The sequence below is a fragment of the Anolis carolinensis genome, chromosome 2 (assembly GCF_035594765.1).
Source record: "Anolis carolinensis isolate JA03-04 chromosome 2, rAnoCar3.1.pri, whole genome shotgun sequence".
Classification (NCBI taxonomy): domain Eukaryota; kingdom Metazoa; phylum Chordata; class Lepidosauria; order Squamata; family Dactyloidae; genus Anolis; species Anolis carolinensis.
In genome coordinates, this window is record NC_085842.1 from 87,981,880 (window position 1) to 88,006,527 (window position 24,648).

At 43.0% G+C, this 24,648-nt stretch overlaps 1 protein-coding gene and 1 pseudogene across 6 annotated transcripts in view; both read right to left on the reverse strand.

The window, feature by feature from the left end:
- dbn1 (drebrin 1) overlaps positions 1–24,648 on the reverse strand; it is a 54,802-nt gene that overhangs the window by 7,334 nt on the left and 22,820 nt on the right. For 3 of the 6 annotated variants that reach the window (XM_062970170.1, XM_008104965.2, XM_003217580.3), the window contains exons 2-10: positions 11,236–11,291; positions 10,536–10,648; positions 7,905–7,979; positions 7,346–7,492; positions 6,901–6,978; positions 6,619–6,770; positions 3,630–3,693; positions 3,319–3,378; positions 2,607–2,718 (exon numbers count right to left, since the gene is read on the reverse strand). In XM_062970170.1, the coding sequence (XP_062826240.1) occupies positions 2,607–2,718; positions 3,319–3,378; positions 3,630–3,693; positions 6,619–6,770; positions 6,901–6,978; positions 7,346–7,492; positions 7,905–7,979; positions 10,536–10,648; positions 11,236–11,291 (857 nt within the window). The remainder of the gene's footprint in view (positions 1–2,606; positions 2,719–3,318; positions 3,379–3,629; positions 3,694–6,618; positions 6,771–6,900; positions 6,979–7,345; positions 7,493–7,904; positions 7,980–10,535; positions 10,649–11,235; positions 11,292–24,648) is intronic. The other 3 variants (XM_062970171.1, XM_008104966.2, XM_062970172.1) reach the window with 1 other exon arrangement.
- On the reverse strand, positions 9,816–9,933 carry LOC134297189 (5S ribosomal RNA; annotated as a pseudogene).

Consider the following 24,648-nt stretch of genomic DNA (forward strand, 5'->3'; position numbering starts at 1 on the left):
GGGAAACAGGGATAGCCGCACATCCAGTGGCTGATTTCTCTCTCTCAAGGAGCTTGATGGGAAAAAGAAAAAGGGAGGAAGAGGGGAAGGACTTCACTTACACAAGGCCCCTGTTCAAAGCAGATATCCCAGGCACTTCCACGCTCAGCTTCTGCCAGCCAATGGCGGCACACAGGAGGGCAACCACTTTGGAAATGGCTACAAGGGTGAAGGCACAGTGACCCCACTGGCTGTCACCTGGATCCAGCCCAGAGAAAATGAAAAAGATTCATGAGGCGCGGGGAAAATCCCCCTCCCCTCTTCTCAACTACGGGTTTGCAACCTGATGAAAGCTGGGGAAGTGTCTGGGACCTCTACATAAGTCCCAGAGGTCTGGGACCTCCCATGTTTCCCTTTCTCTTCTCTCCATCAAGGATCCCTGAAGAAAAACTCAAGAGGCCATTGGATGTGTAACCATCCCCCTTTCCCCCATTCCTCATTCACTATGTACATGCAAATACAGGTCTTTCAAAATAAAAAACATCTGAAATCTCAAAAACATTTGGTCTCAAGCATTAAGTGAATCTCAACCTGTACTCGCTGGGACTGCCATAAACTACCAACAATGCCCCCCTTTCCCCTGAGTTTTTGTAGAATCTACTGCAAGGCGATGGGGAAGTTTCCTCCACCGCTGCCTTTGCCCTTTCCTTCCAATACATCTCATAGGAAGCCTTTCAGAGGTGGTCACAGACCCATTTGACAATCAAGATTTTCATTCAAACAGTATATCTGAGTTTTATTTAACCAAAGCTAATTTCTACCATTCTTTTTGTGTATTGATATACATGCAAGCATATGCACCCATCCACATGGAACACACACACACACACACACACACACACACACATGCACACATATCCCAAGATGACTCGGGTCAGCTCCAGCCGAAACATTCCCCCAGCAGCACTGTCCACTTGTAGAAGTAGACTTGCTATTAGGATATTTCCTTACCAAGGCTGGCCTTAGCACCAGGGTTTTTCCTACCAACTCACATACCAGTCCACATACTGGGATGTTAACAGAGAGCAAAAAGATGGCTACTTGGTCTGTAGTCATCATGGGAAACATTCTACTTGGAAAGCCAAATGGACCCAGCCATAGAATCCAGGCATCGTGAAGCAAGGTTTGAAAGTGACTGAGTCTCCAGCCTGGTTATGCCATGAGTGGAACATTTTCTCAATCAATTACATAATAACATGGTCTTCTACTATCACCCTAAATTCTCAAATGATGTGATCTATTATTGTATGTTACTACTAGATGGTTGTTACAATTACTTTTAAAGAGTTAAGAATATGTGTCTAAGATTGCTTCCCTATCTGTCTCACAATCCTTTGCCCATCATGTGTGTGTTTCAGTTTTAGGCTTAAGGGCAGAGACAGTCCATTGCTCTTCTTAAACTGTCTTGGAGACTTTTGTAAAAATTACGGGTGGTTAACAAACCATTAAAATAAAGAATAGATACTAAAGAAAAAATAAAGGTGGAAATCTTTCTCATATCTACTTTATTAACTTTGCAGTTCAGGCATCTAACCCATTTTCAACAGTAGTAGCACCTCAGATTCCAGGAGGGAAGAAATGTAATCGTTGTTAAAGAGAAAGCCGGGACAATCTGTCCTATACATATCTCACTCTGAACTTATACATTTTCACAGGTAGTTTTAAATTTAAACATGTGAGTAGAATTTCCGTCATACATCAAAACTGACAAAAGTCTTGCTACTTTTGGGCATTCAGTGATACTAATTTCCAAAACCAATACACGAATAACCAAAACAGACTTATGAAATATTCTTGCCCAATCACATCCTGTGAATGAGTTCTAAATTTTGGTTAAATGCTAAATAAAAGCACTCCTTTTTGCTGTTGCTTGTTACGCAATTGCCCCCTTGTGAATTTCACTTTATGCTCATAAGACACAACAGTAGAAGATTTCGTCTTATTTTCCCCATTCAGTGTCTTGACTTTTGATTTTTGTATCTTTGTTGCCTCATATTATCCCCATTTGTTCTGTCTATGTTATCTTAGTAGCAAAGTTTCCCAAAAAATCTAGTCATTCTCAATAGCATGCCCACTCAACCTGCCCTCCATCTTAATTTGAAATTCTATTTTGGTTTAATATTTCATTATGCTTTTAATTGTCTGCACCTTATACAGTCAAATTTGTTAGGAGCCACCTTGAGTCCCAGTTTTGGAAGACGGAAGAGACATAAGCCACATAACGCATTACAGCACAACCCCCCTATCCATTGGGAATATGTTCCAAGACCCTCTGTGAATACCTGAATCCATTGGTAATAACAAGTATTATATTTTTAGTATATCTGGGTCAAAAGCACACCATAACATTTCACTAAAGGACTTAAATACACCCACAAACACTTCTGGGGCCGGGGGGGATTTTTTTTGGAGTGTGGGCAAGTCAATGTGTAGATATTGGATCCGTGGACAAGGGGGTTGTACTGTATTTACAATTAGTCCCTAAAGCCTCCCCGCTCTTTCATTTACAATAGCACCTCTTGTGCTCCTCATCCTTTCCTCAACATGAGCCGAGAGGTATTCCCTACCTGTTCTGTTGAAGGACGGGAGAGTCTCTGAACCGGCCGAGGCCACTCGCTCTTGCTGCCTGAAGAACTCGCGAGGGTTCTCGGGCCGCTGAGCAATGATGGCAGCTGCCTCCTGCCAGGATGGGAGGGGAAGAGGCGAGAGAGAGGGGTCAAGTGCAGCCCAGCAACTTGAGATGCACAACCCACCCCTCACCCACAACTTGGTCATAAAAGCAACCAGAATTCCTCTTCCCACAGCAGCAGCCCACCCTCTGCTCCATGCAGCTGCAAAAGCAACAGTGACAGGATATGGTACATACTACACACACAACAGTGTGCCCCTTGCCTCATGCCCACATATGGCACACCCCATCCCCAGCAGTAATGGCACACGGTAACACAAAATAGAGACAGCACTACAAACTGGCTTCTGACAAAAATGAATACATCAAAAAGGAGAACAGACAAACACAATGGAGACACTTCCTTGCTTGCCAGGGATAAAACTGATGCCCAGACCTGAGTAGGCTTAAACTTCCACTTGTCAACATCATCACACTCCAACTTCTCAACAGGACAACAGTCATAAAACTGAAGCTTCTTTGGCCCTTGTTCCCACCCTGAAACTCTGCACACAATGCAACAAAATCCTCATGCAGCAATAGCCCTGTGGGATGTCGTGGCACTCTGCTGGCCCTACACAATGCATGCTGTGCCCCGGGGCCGCACTCACCTCCACCTCTGACTCAGACTTTTTGGGCTGCTGCCTGTCTTCCTCGTCCTCTTGCTCCCCCTAGGGAGAGAGGTCAGCGTCAGCCCCAGGGCACCTCAACCACACTGGAAGGCCCTAGTTTTCTTTTCCCTGACCTAACGCAAAGCCTGAGCGAAAGAGATCTCTCAGGGTGCCAGGGGCTTGCTCTGGCTGCAGAGTCCATACCCAGTGTCACCAGCCAGGTTTGGTGCTGAACTCCTCCCTCCCTCAATACCCCAGGGAAGCCAGTTTCCCACTGGGCCTCCCTCCCCGGCTCCTGAAGCAGGACTTACAAAGATGGATTGCTCAGTCAACCGCTGTTTGGCTTCCTCGGCTTCCAGGTTCTGCTGCTTTCGCCTAAACAGAAGAGAAAAAACAGATTTCAGATGTCCTGATGTTAACTTCAGGGAGACTGGACAGGCCTGCAGGCTGGCTTAATTCCATAATATTTCATTTATTACCCCTCCTCTTGCCTCCTACTTTAATGTAATATCCTTATCCATCCAAAATCCCCATGTCTAGCTTTTTTTTAAAAAATGTTGTTTTGTGCATTTAATTCATTTCTGACTTATGGCAGCTCTAATGCAAATCTAACATGGGTTTCTCAACAAGATGTGTTCAAAGTTGTGGTTTGACTTTAAAACACATACACACAGACCTCACATAGCTTTTCTAAAGGGAAAATTGGCTTCTTTCACAATTCACCAAAATTAGCGGGAAATTTTGTGAGCATGTGGCCATTTAATGCCAAGAAATTTTAACTGAGCAGTTAATTACCCAAACATTGAAGTTTTAAGATGTTACCCAAAGAGAATTTCAAATGAAAGTTTTAGTGGCTGCTCCCCCTGCTCCCAAATAAACATAAAGATATGACAAAGAGATATTCTGTCAGATATCCAGTCTATTTTGTCACCACACCAGTAAACCTTCCAGTGACCCCAAAATTAAACAATACTAAACAAAAGCAATCCACATTCAATCTCTAGACACTATCACTTCTGCAGCAGTGAGAGGGCTGGGGTGATACAGTGGTTTCGAGTTTTGAACTAGCACTCTGGAGAACAGGGGCTTATCCACACCTGCCAGGTTAGCCCAATGTAAATTGGCTCCAGAGCTGTCCATGCTGAATCTGAGGTCATTGTCCAGGTGGGCCAGGATGGCATTGGCCCAGTGTGCTATTTCCTTCTCTGTGTCACTGCTGCCACCTCTGCTCCTAACTAGCTCCAGAGCTCCAGTGAAGCACCTGGCTGCTGAAGTTGCATCTGCAGGTGACAGGACAGGGCACCAGCAAGAAGAAACTAGTTGACTAGCAAGAAGGAAGGGGTCATTGACATCACAAATACAACAAGTGGTGGCCATGTGTTCAGAAGGAACTCTGTGGCTGGCTAGGAGTGGTGGTGGTGGCAACACGAGCACAAGCCACCCTCTTTCTCTGCACTGATCAGTATTCATTTGGCCAGAGAACAGAACAAAATCAGGCCTGATATAACTGTTTAGACTGCTGCAAAACCCTGGGTTACTCCAGAGTTTCAAGCAAACTGGATGATTCCTCAATCTTTGCCCAAACTGGAGCAAATTTGGTTTAAAGCCCAAACCCTCAGGATATTCACCAGAAACTGATGTGCGTTGTTAAGACTATCTGCAGTCCATTCTCAGTGAGTATGGGGGTTTTGGCCTGTGTAAACAAATCCCAAGGTTTGAATCCCCACTCAGTCATGGAAACCCACTGTGTGACTGTGGGCAAAACATACTCTCTCTTGTTCAATGACAAAGCCTCTTTGAACAAATATTGCCAAGAAAGGCAATTATAAATTCTTTTTAGGATTTCCATAAGCTGGAAAAGACTTGTAGGCACACTTGAAGGCACATAAAATAAACTTCACTTGGTCAGAAGACAAGTTGCACCAAACCACAGGGAGATGGTATGATGTGTTGTTGTATTTTTCAATCTTGCTAGAAAGAAACCCTTTTTAAATCGCCTCCATTACTGGGTTGCCCCTCTACACCTGACACACTTCTCTGTGTTGCAAAGAATTCTACATAGGGTTCTTGACCAAGCGGGATCATGCTTCAGGCCTGGCATGCCTACTTATTATTTTTTTCCTATGAAGCCTTCCACTAAGAAAGAAGGTGCCTCTGAGCATATCCTTGGCTCTCCTAATTAGGGCTGTGATGCTTCACTGTCATTCCATGAGTAATAGTTCTCATCCTTTTGGTGTTTTACACATCAGTTCCCAGAATTCCTGACCATTCGCCATATTAGCTGGGACTTTTGGGAGCTTGAAGTCCAAAACATCTGGAGGGCCAAAGAATAACAACTGCTCTAAGGTACACACACCTGTGGTGACACAGCACAAGTAGCAGTCATGAATATTGGACATGATGCCTTTCAAAGGAGATGGTCTGACATTACTAGTCTTCATGAGCTTCCAGAGAAGCCACAAACCAGAATAAGTCTCCAAGGGACTCTGAAAATCACAGCAAGACAATGGCAATGTATGTGAGAGGTTCAGTTTTCAGTTAGCCATGGATCTCATTGGGTGACCCCAGGCAATCATTGTTTTTCATATTAACCTGTGTCACAGAGGCATTGGGAGGATGAACTCCTTTGAGTATATTTTTGTTACCCGTGAAATAAATGTGTAAAAATAGTCTAATCTCATTAAATTTTCAAAAAAAAAACATGGCTCACACCAAATCTTCATGTTAGCCCTGAGTTAAAGCAGGCTCTCACTAACACTGAGCAAGTAATTTAATAACAGTACTAATTTGGTAGTAACTGGGATGTGCTTAGAAATCCAGACAGGAAGTGTCTGTGAGATAGAGCAGTGTGTTCTGCCAATGAGGAAACATATGAAAATCAGAATCTTGTGTTACCAAATAGTATCTTGTGATGGCTCTGACAAGAGAGAAAGGCAAATCATTCTTGATACAAGGAGCTGGGGAAATTTTTTGTTGAAAGAAAATATTCTGCTATCTATTCATGAATGGGAAAATACTGAAACCTCCTACACTGCCATATAATCCAGATTATCTGCTTTTGAACTGGATTATATGAGTCTAACCTGCAATATTATCCAGTTCAAAGAAGATAATCTGGATTTTATATGGCAGTGTAGAAGGGGCCTCAGCTGCTAAAAACATTTCAAACCCAACATGTGACACTATCAGAAAGTAATGGATTATTATATCTATAGCTGCCACTGTCTGGCAAGAATACCTGACTTTTTCCTTTGTTCTCTTTCAATTAATCCCCGGCTACTTCCCCCCACTGCTGCTTGCCTGTGTTCCTCAATCTGCTCTTCACGCTCTCGATAGCGCTTCTCACGCTCCTCCTGCTCCTGCCTCTCTTGCTCCATGCGCTCTTGCTCAAAACGCAGCCGCTCATCCAAGGCCTTCTTCCTCTCCTCCTCTTTGCGCAGCTCCTCTTCTTTCTATAGAAGGACAGAAGGACATTAGAGGCCAACGCTTCATTAAAATCATGCTACTGCATTGCAAGGCTGATCAGTTGTGTAAACAAAAAAGTGGTCGGGAAACAGGCTGGCCAGCACAGAAGTCACCTACCTTGGCCTGTTCCCAAAACTGCTCTCGGTTGAGTCGCTTCATCTCCACAGCCGCATCAGTCTTCTGATAGGTGGTGCCCTGGGATTACAAAAGCAAGTCAGAGGAGGGATATGTGTCTGTTGTATGCATACAATATACACCTGTATTTCAAGCAGGGAAAGTGTGCAAACACAGTCTGTAAAGGCAACTGCCTGGTTTTCACCAGCAGTGCTCTGGCTTTAACAACTTCTCCTGGAGGGTTTGCAGTTCAGTTGGGTAACCACACCATGTGCACTGTCGATCCTCTTTAAGATTGCAGTGCTCAAACCAATCTAAAGCACAAACAGCTTTTGCCCAAAGCTCAAGAGTATCTGGTGTCCTAAGGCTACTATTCCATCTCCCACTGAGGACAAGAACAGAGGAGCATGTAAGACTGACTTGGATAAGAAGAGAGAAAAAGCATTACCACTGGCTGGGAGTTTTCATCCTCACGCAGACGAAGGCGGTGCAGCACTGGGCTGGCAATGCGGGCCAGGCCATTGGAGAGCCGCTGACCAATGGCCCCTGGATCAATATCTTCCACACTGCTAGCATTGACAATGACATCCACACCCTATTAAGACAGACATTCAAATCATGTCAATATGCTGAGTGTGAGGTCTTCTGGAATAAGAAAGTAAAGAAGCCAGCCAGAAATACAATTGCTAAACCAGAACTTGGAAATGTTACTTTCTTGACTCTAATGCTTAGGATGTCCCCCAAATAGGAGATTATGGGGCAACAGGAGGACTCCAAAAATGAAGATGTCTACACTCTAGCTAAGTCCCACTTACTACCACAGAACTCCTCCCATGTGCTCATTTTCAGTATACCTCCCATGGCACAATTCCCATTCTACTCCCCACATGCATGAAAACCAGGTACTGTAAGAAATAAGCTGACTATTGTCTTGACATTTGGATGTCACAGCATCAGCCTTCCTCATTCACCTCTGCACACCTTTCCCCCAACAGCCTTTCACTGACCTGGAAGAACTCTGCCACCTTGGGCACGTGGCTGGCACAGGCACACTTGCGCGCATCGGCGACATCCTCTCCCACCTGTCAAGCATAAGGATGCACAGTTGACGGGAGATGCCACACTGTGCAATGACAACAGCAAACAATATTTTCATGGACATTCAAACACAGTGTTGGTAGTGGAAGTCTGCCTGGATATCCCAAAGAGGCAACAAAGAAAAACGTGTATTCTGTCCCCACTGCAGTATTTGCCAGCACATTTCTAATCGCAAAGTTATTTATCATGTCAGAAGTGAATTGAGGGTACAGTTATCATGTATAGTATTTAAAAGCACAAAATGGCTTAGGATCTGGTTATTTGGACCATCTGTACCTATGCAAACTTTTCTAGTTTCTAAAGTGGGCACTGAGATCTGGATCATCTCTACTGGAAAAATACGTTCATCTGGTAGACAGGACAGGCAAACTGTTCTGTGTTGGTCCCTTCCCTTCCTTATGGCACACACTACTATGAGATGTTCATAGGACTACCTTATTTTTTTTCAAAATTGTTAGTATAGGCTGTTCTTAAATAGATGATAGCTTATTCGTTTATTGGAATTTTGATATTGCAATAATTATCAACAGTTTATGTCACGATTAATGGCTAGAATTTTCACACATTTTGTTCTTTTTTGCAAAAACAAATAATTTTATCATTTTTCCTCTCTGTTGTGTGAAAGTGCCATTTTGAAGACTCTTTTCAATTTGGGATTTTTTCTGTAGAAACACTACATAAGGTGAGGTGTGTATGTGTGTATTTATTGCAAAGTAAAACATTCAAAATTGCGAAGATTCTTGCCTGTCTATTTTTTCAATATCATTTTAAGTCATATCTGCAGCTTAAAGATTTTCTGTGATAAGGATAAACAAAGATTGGAGAAGCAGTAGGAAAATACAGGAGGGATTGAAATGAAAGACATGGCTCTTTCTGAAATGCCACAAAAGGATATAATTTATGGCTGTGTGTGTCTATATGCTGCACACTCTCAGCACACTCCATGTTGTATCTAACAACTCACTGAGTCTGGACTGAGCAACAGGAAGCAGCTGCTCACATCTCACAATATGCACACATTTTTAGAGAATAGAACTCTGTTTGTATTCTATTTTTTCAGATTTCTGGATTTGCCGCAGTTGTTATTGATTTCTGGTGCTGCAAATATGTGGTTTGTTTTTTTCACATAGATGTTTGCAATGAAAAGAAACACCACGCACACACACTTTTCTGGAGACATTAAAATAAATAAACAATTGGTCTTTCTTCAGAAGCAATATTGAAAGAGTCAAGTGATGTCAAGCATGGCGAGGGAGTCTTAGAGGAAATGCAAGCAGGGAGCCTCAAGAGTGGTCTGCTTGCCAGATGGCGAAGGAAGGAGAGCCCGCCATGCAGAAAAGCAGAATAACTCCACTAGAGGGCAACACAGGCACAATAATAGAAGTCAATCAGTTGGCAAGAGGTCTGCTAGAAAGGCCAGCTCTCAGAGCAAACACTTATGGGGAAACATCAGGTACATGTTCCTTCTTACATCTTTATTTCTTAAAAAGGTAAAGGTTTTCCCCTGATGTTAAGTCCAGTCATGACCGACTCTGGGGGTTGGTGCTCATCTCCATTTCTAAGCCGAAGAGCCGCCGTTGTCCGTAGACACCTCCAAGGTCATGTGGCCGGCATGACTGCATGGAGCGCCGTTACCTTCCCGCCGGAGCGGTACCTATTTATCTACTCACATTTGCATGTTTTTGAACTGCTAGGTTGGCAGGAGCTGGGTCTAACAGCGGGCGCTCATTCCGCTCCCGGGATTTGAACCTGGGACCTTTCGGTCTGCAGGTTCAGCAGCTCAGCACTTTAACACACTGCACCACCACCAGGGGCCCAAAAGCCTACAGCACCTGGTATTCCCAGGCTGTCTCCCATCCAAGTACTAACCAGGCCTGACCCTGCTTAGCTTCCAAGATCAGACGAGATGGGCGTGTTCAGGGTGGTATGGCCGTATTTCTTACAATGAGATTATTTTTATGTAGAAATAAAAGGATACAGGATGAGGTCCTAAGAGTGAGGCATAAGGGAACTACCATCTGATGTCACCATTACATAAAGCAGTAGTTCTCAGATGTTTTGGCCTTCAACTCCCAGAAATCCTAACAGCTGGTTAACTGGCTGGGATTTCTGGGAGTTGTAGGCCAAAACACATGGGGACCCACAGGTTGAGAATCACTGAGATAAAGGTTAATAATAAACATTTTTAACCTGCCCTCTCTCCCCAAGGGGACTCAGGGTTTGACATTCAAGACAGATTAGGCCCTTTTCCAATTCTAGTGTGTCTTTTTAGTACAACTGCAAGGTTTAGAACTTCACTTTGCCCGTTTTTTCCCCTATCATGAGACTACAGTGACAAGGAAATCTGAATTTGGTGGAATGCTCCCTTCTTATAAAGCCCTAAGAAAAAAAAAAATACAGGGATTATCTCAGTGTATGAGATCTAGTTAGCTTAAATTCTGTATGTAGGATGACAGATTCCCCTTTACAATGACAAATGACAGATTCACTTTTATGACCAGGCAAGCTGTGTCCGCAGACTCTTTGGAAGGAGGCCTTACCCAGTTAACGAGGACATATTTAGGAAGGGTGGCCTGGGGGTCTTTGACGCTGCAGAATCCGTACATCACCTTCTGAATCACAAAGTGGCTGGAGAGCTCTTGTAGGCCACCAGCTGAGGAAAGAAAGAGACACATTCATGGGACACTGACGTCTGTCACAAACCATTCCGGCTTGTGCACAGCGATAATGGTAAAAACTCTTCCTTGATCCTCTGGAAATGTCCCTGACACATGTCATGACCAGGGCTGTAGCCAAGAGGGGGGGGGGGGGGGTAGGGGTTCACCCCCCCCTGAAAAATTTCATTTAAAAAAAAACTGGTTTACTCATGAATTTTAACTGATTAACCAAATCTCCATCAGTGTTCACTGAAGTTTATTTGTCTTGTGTGTCCTCTTACGTTTATCAATGGAGCCTGATTTCTAAATTATTTTGCGTTATGGAACTACTCTTCATGATTCGCTAAAAAAAAAGTTTCACCCCCCCCCCCCCCAAATGTTTTTTCTGGCTATGGTCCTGGTCATGGCTAACTAACTTCCCAATGACCCTCCAATGCAAATTCAGCTCAGCCTTGCAGAAGAAAATAGCTAATCTATGTTCTAAGAGAGGGAAGGTGATAGAGCATGGCTAGGACAGGAGAGACAAAGCAACATAAGGTCACCCAGTGAGAAGGAATCATGGGCAAGAGACATTAGTACTCACTTCCAGAGGCAGCCAGTTTCAGGTTGTCAGAGTCATCTTCATAGGTGTACAAAGCCCTGGAAGATAGAAACAAGCAGGTACAATAAGGATAAGCAAAACCTCTAATATATCTCGATATGCACAAAGGAAACCCAAATTCAGTATGAGGAAAACCTGGGTGCTAAAATCTACAAAAACTAAGAATATTAAGGCTGAGATCCAGTAAAATGCTAGCAGAGCTTAAGGTATTTAGCCAGCATATTTAGACTATCTTTGTCAGAGTCAGAAGGGGGAGGTGGGTGCTCATTTATTTCAGATTTTTCTCTGGTTATATACAAGCAGCCGGCATACCAGGGATTCTTGAATGTAGCTCCAGCTCCTGACCAGCTGTTTATGTGTGTGGGGGGGGGAGTGGGGGGGTGTACTCTGGAACACCCGTCACTTAATCCAGGGTCAGTCCAAAGTATTACACTCTGGACTGGCCCTGGGTCAACCAAAATGGTGGCTACAGGCACTGGGAATCTCTGCTGTGCCACACTGACATCCAGATGGTCCAGCTGGGGTGAGAGTGCATCAGTCCCACTGGGCCATTCCTTTGTCCTCCATGTCGCTGTTACTTAATGTAGAGCAAAGTCAGGTTAAAGGCTAAAAACTCCAAATATTTACTCAATATTACTGTGCATTGTAAAAACTGCCAGTAGCAGCTTCATTATTTTTATTTTCTTGTGTAGTCATGGTCATGGCTGCCCTTGCACTCCTAGGGAACACAAAAGAGCCCTTCTGTTCCGGATATAAAGCTACATCTTCCCTGGGAGTGAAAGGGCAGTCAGAAGATGCTTTGGTGCCCCTCACAGTATCTAGGGTGAATCTCCCAGGACAGCTGTGGCAAGGGGCTGTTTGCTTTTGTACAGCTGGCTGCTTCTGCACAGCTGGAGCATTACACAAGGAGGTACTCAGTACCTTACTGCACAGTGTCCCAAAGAGTTGTTTGGCAGAAACAGATATACCGCTGAGACAAGTCACTTACAGAATCCTAGTCTAAAGTATATTTTGCTCACATTGGCACATGATTCTATGATTTATATTCTGCCCCATTTATTCAACTGCCATGGTCCTCAGAGAGAACAAGGAACTACAAAGAGCACTGAAGTGCCGACACTGGGGATTCAAAGACTTCAGCAGGCTGGTTATGAACACATTTCTCTTCACAGAGATAAAAAAAAACCCTTTTTCACTTTGTTTAATGAAAGCCAAGCTTCAGGATGCTCAGTTCTAAACCCCATACACAATTCCACATGTGCTTGTAGAGAAAACACAAGACACACAGACCTTAGCAATATCAACAAAAAATACAAGTCTATTATGGAATGAAGCTTTCATGAACTACAGTTGGTTTCATCAAAGTCATGAAATGTTATCCAGATATATAATTATATGGGGACAGGATTTGAAACTGTAGGTGAAATATAGAAACCGAAGGCAGTAACAACAGTGACTGTTCACAAAACAATAGCTGCTGAAAACACAAACATAGAAAACAATATCCTCTTTCGAAAATCTAGGACAATGATGAGCAAATCCAAGGTTTTTGTGGGGCCACATTTGCGCAAGGCTATTCACACTTTGTTTAAACCAGGTATGGGCAAACTTCGTCCCTCCGGGTGTTTTGGATTTCAACTCCCACAATTCCTAACAGCCTCAGGTCCTTTCCTTTCCACCCTCAGCTGCTTAAGCGGCTGAGAGAGAAATGAAAGGGGCCTGAGGCTGTTAGGAATTGTGGGAGTTGAAGTCCAAAACACCTGGAGGGATGAAGTTTGCCCATGCCTGATTTAAATGCTACTCTTAACAATTTGCTGATGTGGCAGTTGCAATAACAGTGGCAGTGACAGCAGTTTAAAACAAGACACATCCTTGTCTACAAACCTGGTTACAAGAAGAACAAGAAGATTCTATTTGTAAAACAAGGCGGCTAGGGAGTGTGCATCTTGCTTTAAAGGGAGACGGGGGACAGTTTCATTTTGTCATCTCAAATTGGATAGAAGCAACAGGAGGGAGGATGCCCCTCAACAGTCCTAACTCAGCAGGGACAGTCTGAATTAAATCCCTTGCCAACCCACCTTTTCAGTGCCTTTTAAAATGTTGTAGCTTCTCTATTACATTTTTCTTCTTTGTCCTTGATGTACTTCAATTATTGCAGCTAGTTTCAAAGTACAAAACAAGTTTGCACTCTTTTAACTCAGTAGGGGATCCGTAGGTTCTGTCAAAAGCCAACAGCTGCAGCCTCTACTAGTCTATGTATTATTTTGCATTAATAATTTTTGCCATCTTGATCACACTCTGATGTTGCCTGGTCAAACATGTTCAAGATTTCATTCAGTTCTAAACCCCATACTCAATTATGAAATATTGGAGGGTATGGTGGGGAGGACTTAACAGGGTGACATAATAAAGGGCTTTCTTTAAGACCTACCTCCTTCATAGGGCCTCTTCAATGCCCTTTTCCAAGGAGGCTAAAATGACTCCCTCCTTGTTGTTCATCCATTAGCAAGCAAGTAAGGTTTTAGAAATAAGATGTTCAAAGGAAAGGCTTATTAAATAATGTTGTATTGTTTTTATAGTTGTTTTAACCTGCATTTTATCCTTTTTGACGTGTACATTTTAATTGTCTCAATATAGTGATTGATCTAATTGTATTTTGATGTTGCCATTTTATATGTATTTGGCTAAATGGTACTTGTTTAAAATTGTAAGTCACCTTGTGTCTAAATTTGAGGGAAAGCAGAGGAGGAGGATGGCGAATGGCTGCAAAAGGCTCATTCCAACAAAGACGGCAGAAGTGAATCTCCAAATTATAATGTGGTAGTTCTCATTTTAATATGTCTTCAGAGCTTTTTTGCTCAAAAATCACTACATGTCAGGCTGACATGTTCTCTTGCAGGTGTTTGAATATTGTCATTTCTGACATCAGATATGAACACACACACACACGTCACCTGCTCTGCATAAAGAAAGAGATATTCTGGGGCTTTAATTGGACTAACAATGGGTCATCAAATAATATTCCTAATTTCATAGAGTTCTGAAAATCTAATGCAAATCTCTAGGAAATTAGGAATATTCTATGGACAACAGGACTAGCTTAGTAGCTCCTATTTAGAGTTCTCTGGGGGGGGGGGGGAGCAGGCTGCAATTGGGATATAGTTAAAACAGACTAAGCCAGAGGTCCTCAAACTTTTTAAGTTCACAGTCCCTCAGACTGGGGGGGGGGGGGGGCAGACTATAGCTTTAAAAAAAAAAAGAACCAATTCCTATGCACACTGCACACATCTTGTAGTGCAAAAAAATGAAAGAACAACACAATATTTAAAACAAAGAACAGTTTTAACCAACATAAATTTTCGAGTATTTCAATGGGAAGTGTGGGCCTGCTTGTGACTGATGATATAGTCAAGTTACCAGTAGTTAGGATTGTTGTTGTTGTTGTTGTGTACCTTCAAGTTGTTTCAGATTTAGGGCGACCCAAAGTCAGGGTGGGGACCAAGGAAATGACCCTGGAGGGCTGCATCCAGCCTGTGGACCTTGGTTTGGGCTAAGTTTTCCACCTCCCCTGACACGGGTGGCACAGTATCCATAGGCAGAAGCCTTCTTAAGGATTCCTACAGCATATGCTTTCATAGACAGAACTCAAAAGGAGCATGTTACAAGAGGGGGAAATCACCTAATATGTTATACTGGGGAGTAAAGCAACACAACAATGTTGGTTTCCTCACAATTGACATTAATGCACATTAGGTATCAATGGGACAACAATTAATCACTTCCCCCAAAAATGCTTTAGAACTATTTGGGAAGGGGTTGGGCAGTTTTGATTAAAACCCATCACTGATGTTCACAGGCTATAAAACACTAGCAACCAAGGTAACAATTAGTTTTCAAAATTTTACGGAATTATTCCAAGCACTACCCTTTGTAATCTTCACAGTTTAGGAGTTACTGGGTGATAGTCCCTCTCTTTGACTAACCTCATTGGATTATTGTAAGGATAAAATGGGGAGAAGGGTAACACACACCATTTTGAGCTCAGTGAAGGAAAGGCAGGAGCCACTAATGATGGTGGCATCCTGTTGGTGACATATGCATGCATAAGTCCAGTTTACACCTGTGTATGTCTTTTTATGGCTATTGTCATCACCCCTTAACTGCTGAACTCCCCCGTTTCCTGCCTCCAACACCTAATGTATTATTTTGTGTGTTATAGAAGTGGTTCTCAACCTGAGGGTCCCCAGATGTTTTGGCCTTCAACTCCCAGAAATCCTAACAGCTTGTAAACTGTCTGGGATTTCTGGGAGTTGTAGGCCAAAACACCTGGGGACCCTCAGGTTGAGAACCACTGAGTTATAGGAACATAGTCAGATTATTCGTGGCTGTTCCCTGCACTCTCCCTACTCACATGGGAATGGGGTCAGGAAACAGGGGAGTCTTCCATGAGGGGCAGGCGATAGATCAGAGTTCTCTCGGGCACAAATGTGCATTCCAGGAGGAGCCCTTCCACACTACGCAATGGTAATACCAACTGCTATGGGTACATCCTATAGGACCCTGGGTTTTGTAGTTTTATGAGATATCAGACCTATCTGACTGAGACTTCTAAAGTCCACCCCACCCCCACCCTGACACACACAAACCCCAATTATAAATCTCAGAATTTCACTGGATGGTGCCATGGCAGTTAAAGCAGAATCGCCATGCTACAATTGTGCAGTGTGAAAGAGTGCAAGATGATTCCAGATCTTGGCCAATAATTAACAATGGTCAGTATTCTTTATCAGCTGCTTCATTAACAGACCTACAATTGTGACAATAGCATCACAATAACAGCTAAGTAGCAATCATAAATTTGGAATGGGTACCTAGATGTACTCATCCATAACTGTTCCATGTTCACAATCATTACTTAATCACAATTGTTCCATTGTCACAATCACAATCCCCTGCCAACCTTCTTCACCATGCATCAGCTGCACTGGGAAAAGGAGGTCCATTCTGCCAGCCAGCAGAGCAAAAATAAATGACTTTTCATATCAAGTTTGTAGGGAGCTGGGCCAGAAGAGGTAATTTAATTGAGGACACTTAACAAACCAGCCAATACAGAATACTGGGCAATATTTGCAATGAACATTATTTGCCTCAGAACATGGCTGAACTTCTGAATATGAAGGAACATGTTCTTCATTTGTGAATGAATGATCTGCCAATGCTGTAAGGAGAGAAAGGAATCCCCCCCCCCCACCCCTGAGGTTTCTGCTGACATACGTGACTCTATGCACTTCCAAATGAGCCACAAAATGGTGCAGGAAAGAAACAAAGCCATGCGATTTGCACGTCCACCACCCCCTTTTTGTCCTGCTAAACCGCGTGAAATTACCTTGCTACAAAGTAAACCAACCCCCTTGCTTCCCGAAATGTTGCATTGGGAATATTAACTGTACATATGTCACGTGAAAATTGATGAGGTAGAGGAGGGGGTCTTTCACTGAATGGGGAATATTAATGGCAGAGAGAGAAAAGCATTTCCCCTCTGAGGCGGTGTAATGGCTGCCCACCTGGAGAGTGAGACCCACGCACATTTCAGGCAGCCGACTGCCTGCCCAATCAACGCAGGGTGGGCAGGAGAAGGAGAGAGAAAATAGTGAAATTAAAACAGCAGCCAGCCACAGCATATCAATGAGCCATCCGGGTTTGTCTGAAGGGGCCTCCATGGAGACCGTCTCTAAGATACCACCCTCTCTTCTCCATATCTACTCTGGTGGTGAGTCCACGCCCTCCATCCTGTCAATCATCCTGGCTCCAAATACTTGCACGCACCCTGCCCAAGTGCACACTCCATGCACACGGGTCTCTTCGCTTTGCTGTCACCGCTGCTGTGCTCCTGGGCCTCGCAGGGAAGGAGGGAGGGAGGAGCGGGGGGGGGAATTGGTCCAGGCTGAGTGGGAGGAGAGTGTGTGAAATTTCAGCTTATCAAGGCAACCAGCATCCCTCTGTCACCATGGCAACCACACTGCTATCCAGCTGGGACACAGTTCATGTTAAAGGCGAGGTGATTCAGAGGGGAGGCGGCAGGGTGGAGAAGAGCAAGGGGAGAGAGGTGTTCAGCAGCCGCAGGCCATATGCTGCTAACTACCTTGGGCATCATCATCACTGACTGCAGCTCAGGGCAGGAGGTCCTATGGGGTTACAGTGGGAGTTTGCTGAATTGCATCTCTTTCTGGGCTTCACGAGCTCCATTTGCTGAACTGCCAAATTCTTTGGCTGTTCACGTTCCAGGACAGACTGGGGCTCCATATGGCCTCAGTGCCTTGGTCCGGAGTCCTGCTAGAGTTGAGGGAAGGACTCCAGCATGAGCTGGCTGCATTCACTTCTTGGATTCATTCCCTCCATGGCAGGTATGGGCAAACGTGGGCTCTCCAGGTGTTTTGGACTTCAACTCCCACCATTCCCAACAGCCTCAGGCCCCTTCCTTTCCCCCCTCAGCCACTTAAGCAGCTGAGGGAGGAAAGGAAAGGGCCTGAGGCTGTTAGGAATGGTGGGAGTTGAAGTCCAAAACACCTGGAGAGCCCACGTTTGCCCATACCTGCTCAATGGCCACAGCTAATTAAAATATTGAAGAACTTGCTTGTAACATGTTTCTGTCATTCCCCTGCATCTCAGAGAGAAGATGTTTGCTTTCAGAGGGGGAAACACTACAGGTCAGCTTGAGAACTGGCAAAGAAGCAAACACAAGGGCTGCAAACTCCCTGCCTTCCCCAAGCGCCTGTCCCTAAATCAGCCAAATAACAAGGGTTCCTTTCAGAATGCACTGTTCAAGGACTGATTGCATTTTAATGGGCATAATTTCATCCTATGGGGAGCAATTAGAAAATATTTTTTGCAAATCCTGGGATTCTGCAAAATTCCTGGATTCCAAAGCGTTGGGTTTCATCCCTGGACTGCACAAGTTTCCAGTTCTCAATGAGTAGCTCGGCTAGAGACAGGGCTAAGCTGAGGGATTCTTCCCCCCATATTCCTATGAATGTTTCCTCAAGGGCTTTATTTATTTATTTATTTATTTATTTATTTACAGCATTTATATTCCGCCCTTCTCACCCCAAAGGGGACTCAGGGCAGATCACATTACACATATAGGCAAACATTCAATGCCTTTTAACATAGAACAAAGACAAACAAACATAGGCTCCGAGCAGCTTCGAACTCATGACCTCCCGGTCAGAGTGATTCATTGCAGTTAATTGCAGCTGGCTTGCTCTCCCGCCTGCGCCACAGCCCGGGCTTTGTCTTTTTTCTTTACTGCTAGCCACTGTCTCCTCCCCTTTGAGGATGTAGTTATGGAATTTCTGTGAGGGAACTTCATCTGAAGTAAAAACTGCCTTCGGTTGACCATACGGTCTCCACCATTTTAGGGTCTCTCCTGTTTTTCCTTTCTTCCTGTGAGGATGCACATTTTGCCTCTCTCTAGGCAAAATGTAGCTGCATGGATATTTTTACCTTTTACCTTTTTTAGAAGTTGGGATTTAGTCAGCTAGTTCGCACCAAGACCTTTTCTATCAAGAATGAATTTCTTTCACATCAATAAATATTTTTGAACCAAAGTTCTGATTCTGCAATCCTGAGCCAACCTAAGGCACAGAAGGCTATCCTTTCTTGCCACACGTAAGTTTCTGCTGGTTATGGAGTTTACTCCTGGTGCTCTGCTATATTTTGGTGGAATTACCCCAATTGAGGGTTGTTTTTGAGCCTAACAGCTCAGATTCCCCAACACAAAGGATGGAAATACGTACCCTCCAACTGCCCTGATTTGGCAGGTGTCTGTGTGCCCTCATGTTGCCACAATCAAATGTTTCCTGGATTTTTCAACATACAACATGGATCCCTTCTACTGAGTACAGTTGGCCCTCTGCATTTTGACTTGTTCGTCTGTTTTCAAAATGTTACTCTATCTTCCTACTTTCTCCTTATTCCTTTAGCTTACTTCCAACATTGCAAAATAAACTGACAGCAAAGAAGGAGTTTGCACTTAATTAACTCATCACCATGGAGCAGAGAAGAGAGGGTGGTGTCCAAACAGTAGGTTCAGCCAAAAGCTAACTGCTGCAGCCTTAATGTCCTTCCTCCCTAAAAACTTTGCCATCTTGACCACATTCTTATGTTGCTTAGACACATGTGTTCCAGTTTCATTCTGTGAAATGTTGTGGAGTATGGAATCATGGCAATTAAAGTGGAATTATAATGCTATAATTTTTCAGATTAAAAGAGTGCCTTGACACATTTGCACCTTGTTCAAGCCAAATAGTGAAAAGAGATCCATTGTACGTAGAATAAGAATAAGAAGAATATTAATGGTAGTTATACAGTTAGCTCTCCATATTTCCTGTGGAAGGAGGCACCGGACTCCCACAAAAGTTGAAAAAAAAACTTGAGAGAACACTTTTCTAGGATTTTCTAGGTCCTCCAGTCTATAGTCAACTTCAGGGAATATGGAGAGATTACTATTCTGAGCAATTACCAAGAGGGACTTGAGTCTATTCCTGAGGCCTGCTGCATAAAAGTCTGTGTACATGTTGACTGGAACACAAAGGATCCATTCTACAGACTTACATCTTGCTTCTCAGTCAGTGGGACTGCGTTCTGTGCCCTAATATCCTCAGATAAGAGCAAATGAAAGATGGAGGTGTAGTTGGATGACTTGTTTGTTTACCTGGGGTCTCTGGCTTTGGGCCTAGATTCTCTCATTGATCTTCCAGGCTTGGGATGAGGTTGCCAGTTGGCTCATTTCTCTTTTGTCATAGTAACAGTGGGGGATGCTCAGTACATTGCTATGGCCGGGATTTGAAAAATCCCAGTATGTTTTGATTGGTTACATATTTCACTCACACCGACGGAAATATGGGATCTGTTCTTCAAAGCACTCTAATGTATACTAAAAGGGATTTACAAATGGTTAAGAAGTACTTAATCTGTGCTAATTGTTCTGGTCCATGGAACTCAACATAAGGATACTGCCATGGATTTTGCAAAAGTGGGAAAGCGCATATGCCTGCACCTCATCTTAGCGTTCCAAAGCCGCAGGCAGTTCAGGGCATTGTGGACCTATTTTTGTTACCAGCTATCTCTGTCTCCCATATATCAAAGATTTCGACAGGTCATCTCTATGCCGAAAGTACCTCCATCAGCTGAAAGCTTGCTGCCTCCTGGTTCTCAGAATAGCGTATTTTTATCCAAACATCCTGGAGGGACACTCAAAATGTTTGGATGAGATTCAGTGAGAATGATGCTGAACACAATATTGCATTTGATTTGTCAGAGGATATTTTTAAGCAGGAACGGAGGAAGGAAGGGAGAGAGACCTGGGGACAGTAGTGTCTATTTTATGGTATTCAATACAGCTACAATGTTCTGATATAAAGGTCATCTCTTGAAACAAAGGACAACTGGTAACTGTGGCTTATACTGACATGAAATCACATGGGGTATATACTGAACTTATTTATATATTACATTTCTCTTGAAGGGATCACAGTTGAGTGGATAAGACACATGCTTTGCATGTATATGGAATCACAGTCTAGTATTTTCTGTTTAAAAAGCCAGGGAATGGGAAAGCGTCTTGCCTTAAACCCTAGTGAATTGTTGTCGGGGACAGCAGATCAATTTTTCTCTACCTGATGCCCTTTAAAATATTGGAACTACATGGGAGATGCAGTCCAACATATCTAAAAAGCATCTAGTTGAAGAAGTTTAGAGAAGATGATACTAAAACAGACAGTGAAAAGAATCTGTCCTCAATAAGGCAAATGCCCATTTGTTTTTCCTCTAAGGTACTGAAGCAGCATAGATGGGGACATTATGAACTTGTGGGACTTATTAGGCTGAGACAGCCTGGTGCTCTTTCAGTTTTCAAAATATCACTTATTGCTACACATGAATTGGGCACTGGGGTACATAGTCTTGTTCCTTTCCTTTCCAACATCTGGAGGAAAGATGAGACAAAAATATCACTATGATCACTATGTGTGCTAGGGTTGAGCAGAATTCTGAATCCATATCTTATTAGTCCAACTTTAATACTCTTCCTATTATACCACACAGACTTTATTTTAGAACCTCAAATAAACTGGATAACTGGAGTGTAGATGTGGGAGCTACTGCACTTTTAATTCCTTATCATCTTAATATCAGTAGTGTATAGCCACCTAAACTACCCAGGAGGACTGTTGAGAGGGTAAAACAGGATCATTCTCTGTTTCCTACCACGAGTTCTTTAGAGAAAAATATAATACTAACAAAATATATAAATAAGCTGCAGCATTTCTAGCAGAACTTCTAGCCTGATCACTTCATAAACAGACCCTGGTCTCCTGACATGCTCCATGGAATCAGTAGTATGGAAGTTAACTCTTCTTCCCATAGATCCCTTAATTTTTGTGATGGAACTATGGAGGACAAGTTTTATCCTGCATTTTCCTGGCCCACACATTACTTTAAAAGCTTTTGCCTATGTGTTTCCCCTGGTACCAATGACATCAGCATGATGAGAGCTTTAGAAATGACGGAAAGGAATCTAATGGTGGTGGTATTGTTCATTATTCCATTAATGGTATTCACATGTTTGTGTGCCCAGAGTGTCACGCAGCAGTGAAAACCAAAGTGGCAACATGGGAATAGTGCTGATTAAAGCAAGGCTTGGCATCAAAATGGAGGAGCATTTTTAAGTGTTGGCAGCATTTGGATTTTGCTTCATGCAGCAGCACTTCTTGGACCATCACTGCATGTGCCCAGAATGAAATACTGGAGTACGGCAAACTGTGAGCATCAAAAGCGTATGTGTATGTTACAAAAGTTGAGAATTTTGCTTTTGCTGTTAGATTAAGATTCTCACTGTCACGATGGCAGAGAAACGAACTTGGAACCATATAAGAAGATCTTGGTCCTTATGATCAGGCAGAGGGTAGGATTCTGGTATCTTGCCGACACTGCCATCTGCCCCATAGCTATTATTCCTATTTCAAGCCTTCTCCCTTATCTTAATTCCCTTCCCTCCTCCGCCACCCCAGCTCTTGCCTCAATATTCTACATCCTTTTGAAAACCCTATCATTATAGAAGCAGAATTATGCAAAATAAAGGCACGCAAATGCTTTGATTTGCATAATTTATTCCTAACAACATCATTTATACTTCTTTGCACACGGCCCTAGCTACCATAGAACATTGTGCAGTAGCATCAACAAACCCACAGGACATCCCTGTAGGATGGAACAACATATCATAACACAAATGTCAGCTCCGTTAGAATTAGAGGGAACTTAGTCTTTTTGACATAATGTCATCACCTCTCTGCTGAAACTGGAGTTCTGGTCCTGATATGAAACAAGCCAGTGTTACTCCATCCCAGCATCCTAGTTTTATTCTGTTTCCCCTGGCCAGAGATAGAAAACAGACAACTAAGGCGGGAAGAGCATTTCTTGGACCTCCTCTCTTGTCACTGCAGACACAAATTGGGACATTCAGGAAATATTCTATGTCCCTGCTACCAGTAATACCTTTGCAATTCAGGTCTGGGTATATACATGTGTAACAGAGGTAGCTAAGTATAGTGCATTGAATGTTGAACTAAGACTCCAGGAAAGTTCATTTAACTCTGGAAACCCCCTAGGTGTTCTTGGGTAAGTCAAATGCTCTCATCCTCAGAGGAAGGCAATTGGAAACCTTTCCTTAATAAATCTTGCCATGAACATCGCAGGACAGGGTTGACTTGAAGGCACAAAACACCACCACAGGCATTTATTGAGAGAATGCCATCTTTAAATCTGCTTACCCAGATTCATGCCTGATTTCTAATGGATCCTTTTGAATCCAGGTTGAGACTTGTTTTGAGTGCAGAAAGAACCACTGGCCACCTTCTTGAATGACAAGCAGGGAAACTGTGTTTCTGTTGGCTCTAGTGGACTTCTCTGTGACATTTAGTAGTACTGACTATGGTATCCTTCTAGAATTATTATTTAATAGCAGGGATATTAAGAATATTTGAAAATGTTCTCATCCTCAATGAGAAAGGAAATATCAACAGGTCAAAAAACTTAGTCACAAAACAAAAGTCAGTTGCTGGGAGGCTTTCAACTCTGCACGAGACCAAAAAAAGAGCAGAACTTTTTTCCCATTAGCAGCAGAAATATTAAAAATGTTGCCATTTGTGTCCACTTCCCATATTTTATGTGCCGTTTATTTGATTTGAAAATGTATTTCAATTTTTTTTAAAGGCTGGATTTTTGCACAAAAGCATGTAACCATTGAGAATGTGAGAAACCACACTCAGTAGGGAGAAAACACTTTGTTCTCATGTGTGAGAACAAAATAAGTGATGATTTACATCTCTACCTAATTTGGGACCTAGAGAGACCACATGATACGGTGTGCTATTCAGTCTGGCTGAACATTTCCAGAATGATGCTGCCATTGGCCTCTGGGATTCTTGAGGACCTTATTTTATACCTCTTGCTTTACAACATCTCTTGGAGTTTTATAATAATTTCAGGAGAGGTTTCAAACTGGGGCTAGATCTCACCTTTGTGCTGTTGATTTCCACCTCTACATCTCTGAGGTTTTGGATGATGCCTTCCTAAAACAGATGGCCACACATTCAAAAAGGAAAGAGATACCCTGTTTCCCCTAAAATAAGACATCCCCAGAAAATAAGACGTAGTAGAGGTTTTGCTGAATTGCTAAATATAAGGCCTCCCCTGAATGTAAGACCTAGCAAAGTTTTTGTTTGGAAGCATGCCCAATGAACAGAACACCAGAGCATGCCGGATCGGTAAATGTACGTACCATAGAGTGTTGTACATGGAAATATTGGTAGTAACAAGAAATTCTTGATAGAATTAACAGTTTGTCTGGTTATGTTGGTTTGTGGTAACAACTACTGTACAGTATATAATAAATGTTCACTTTCTTGTTCAACAATAAATGTGAATTCTTCTTCATGGACAAATAAGACATCCCCTGAAAATAAAACCTAGCGCATCTTTGGGAGCAAAAATTAATATAAGACACTGTCTTATTTTCGGGGAAACACGGTAGTAGTAATGGGAGTTTTCAACTATCCTGATATTTATTGGAAGTCAAATTCTGCCAAGAATACAAAGTTAGACAAAATCCTCATTTGCCTTGCAGACAATTTCATGGTCCAGAAGGTGGAAGAGGAAACAAGGGGATCCGCTATTTTAGATCTCAATCTAACCAACAGTGATCACTTGGTTAATGGGGTGGAAGTTCCTTAGGTGGAAGTGACCATGTTCTTCTGGAGTTTGTTATACAGGATAAAGGAGAAGACAAGTGTATTCAGACATGCATTCCAGACTTTAAGAAAGCTGATTATGGTA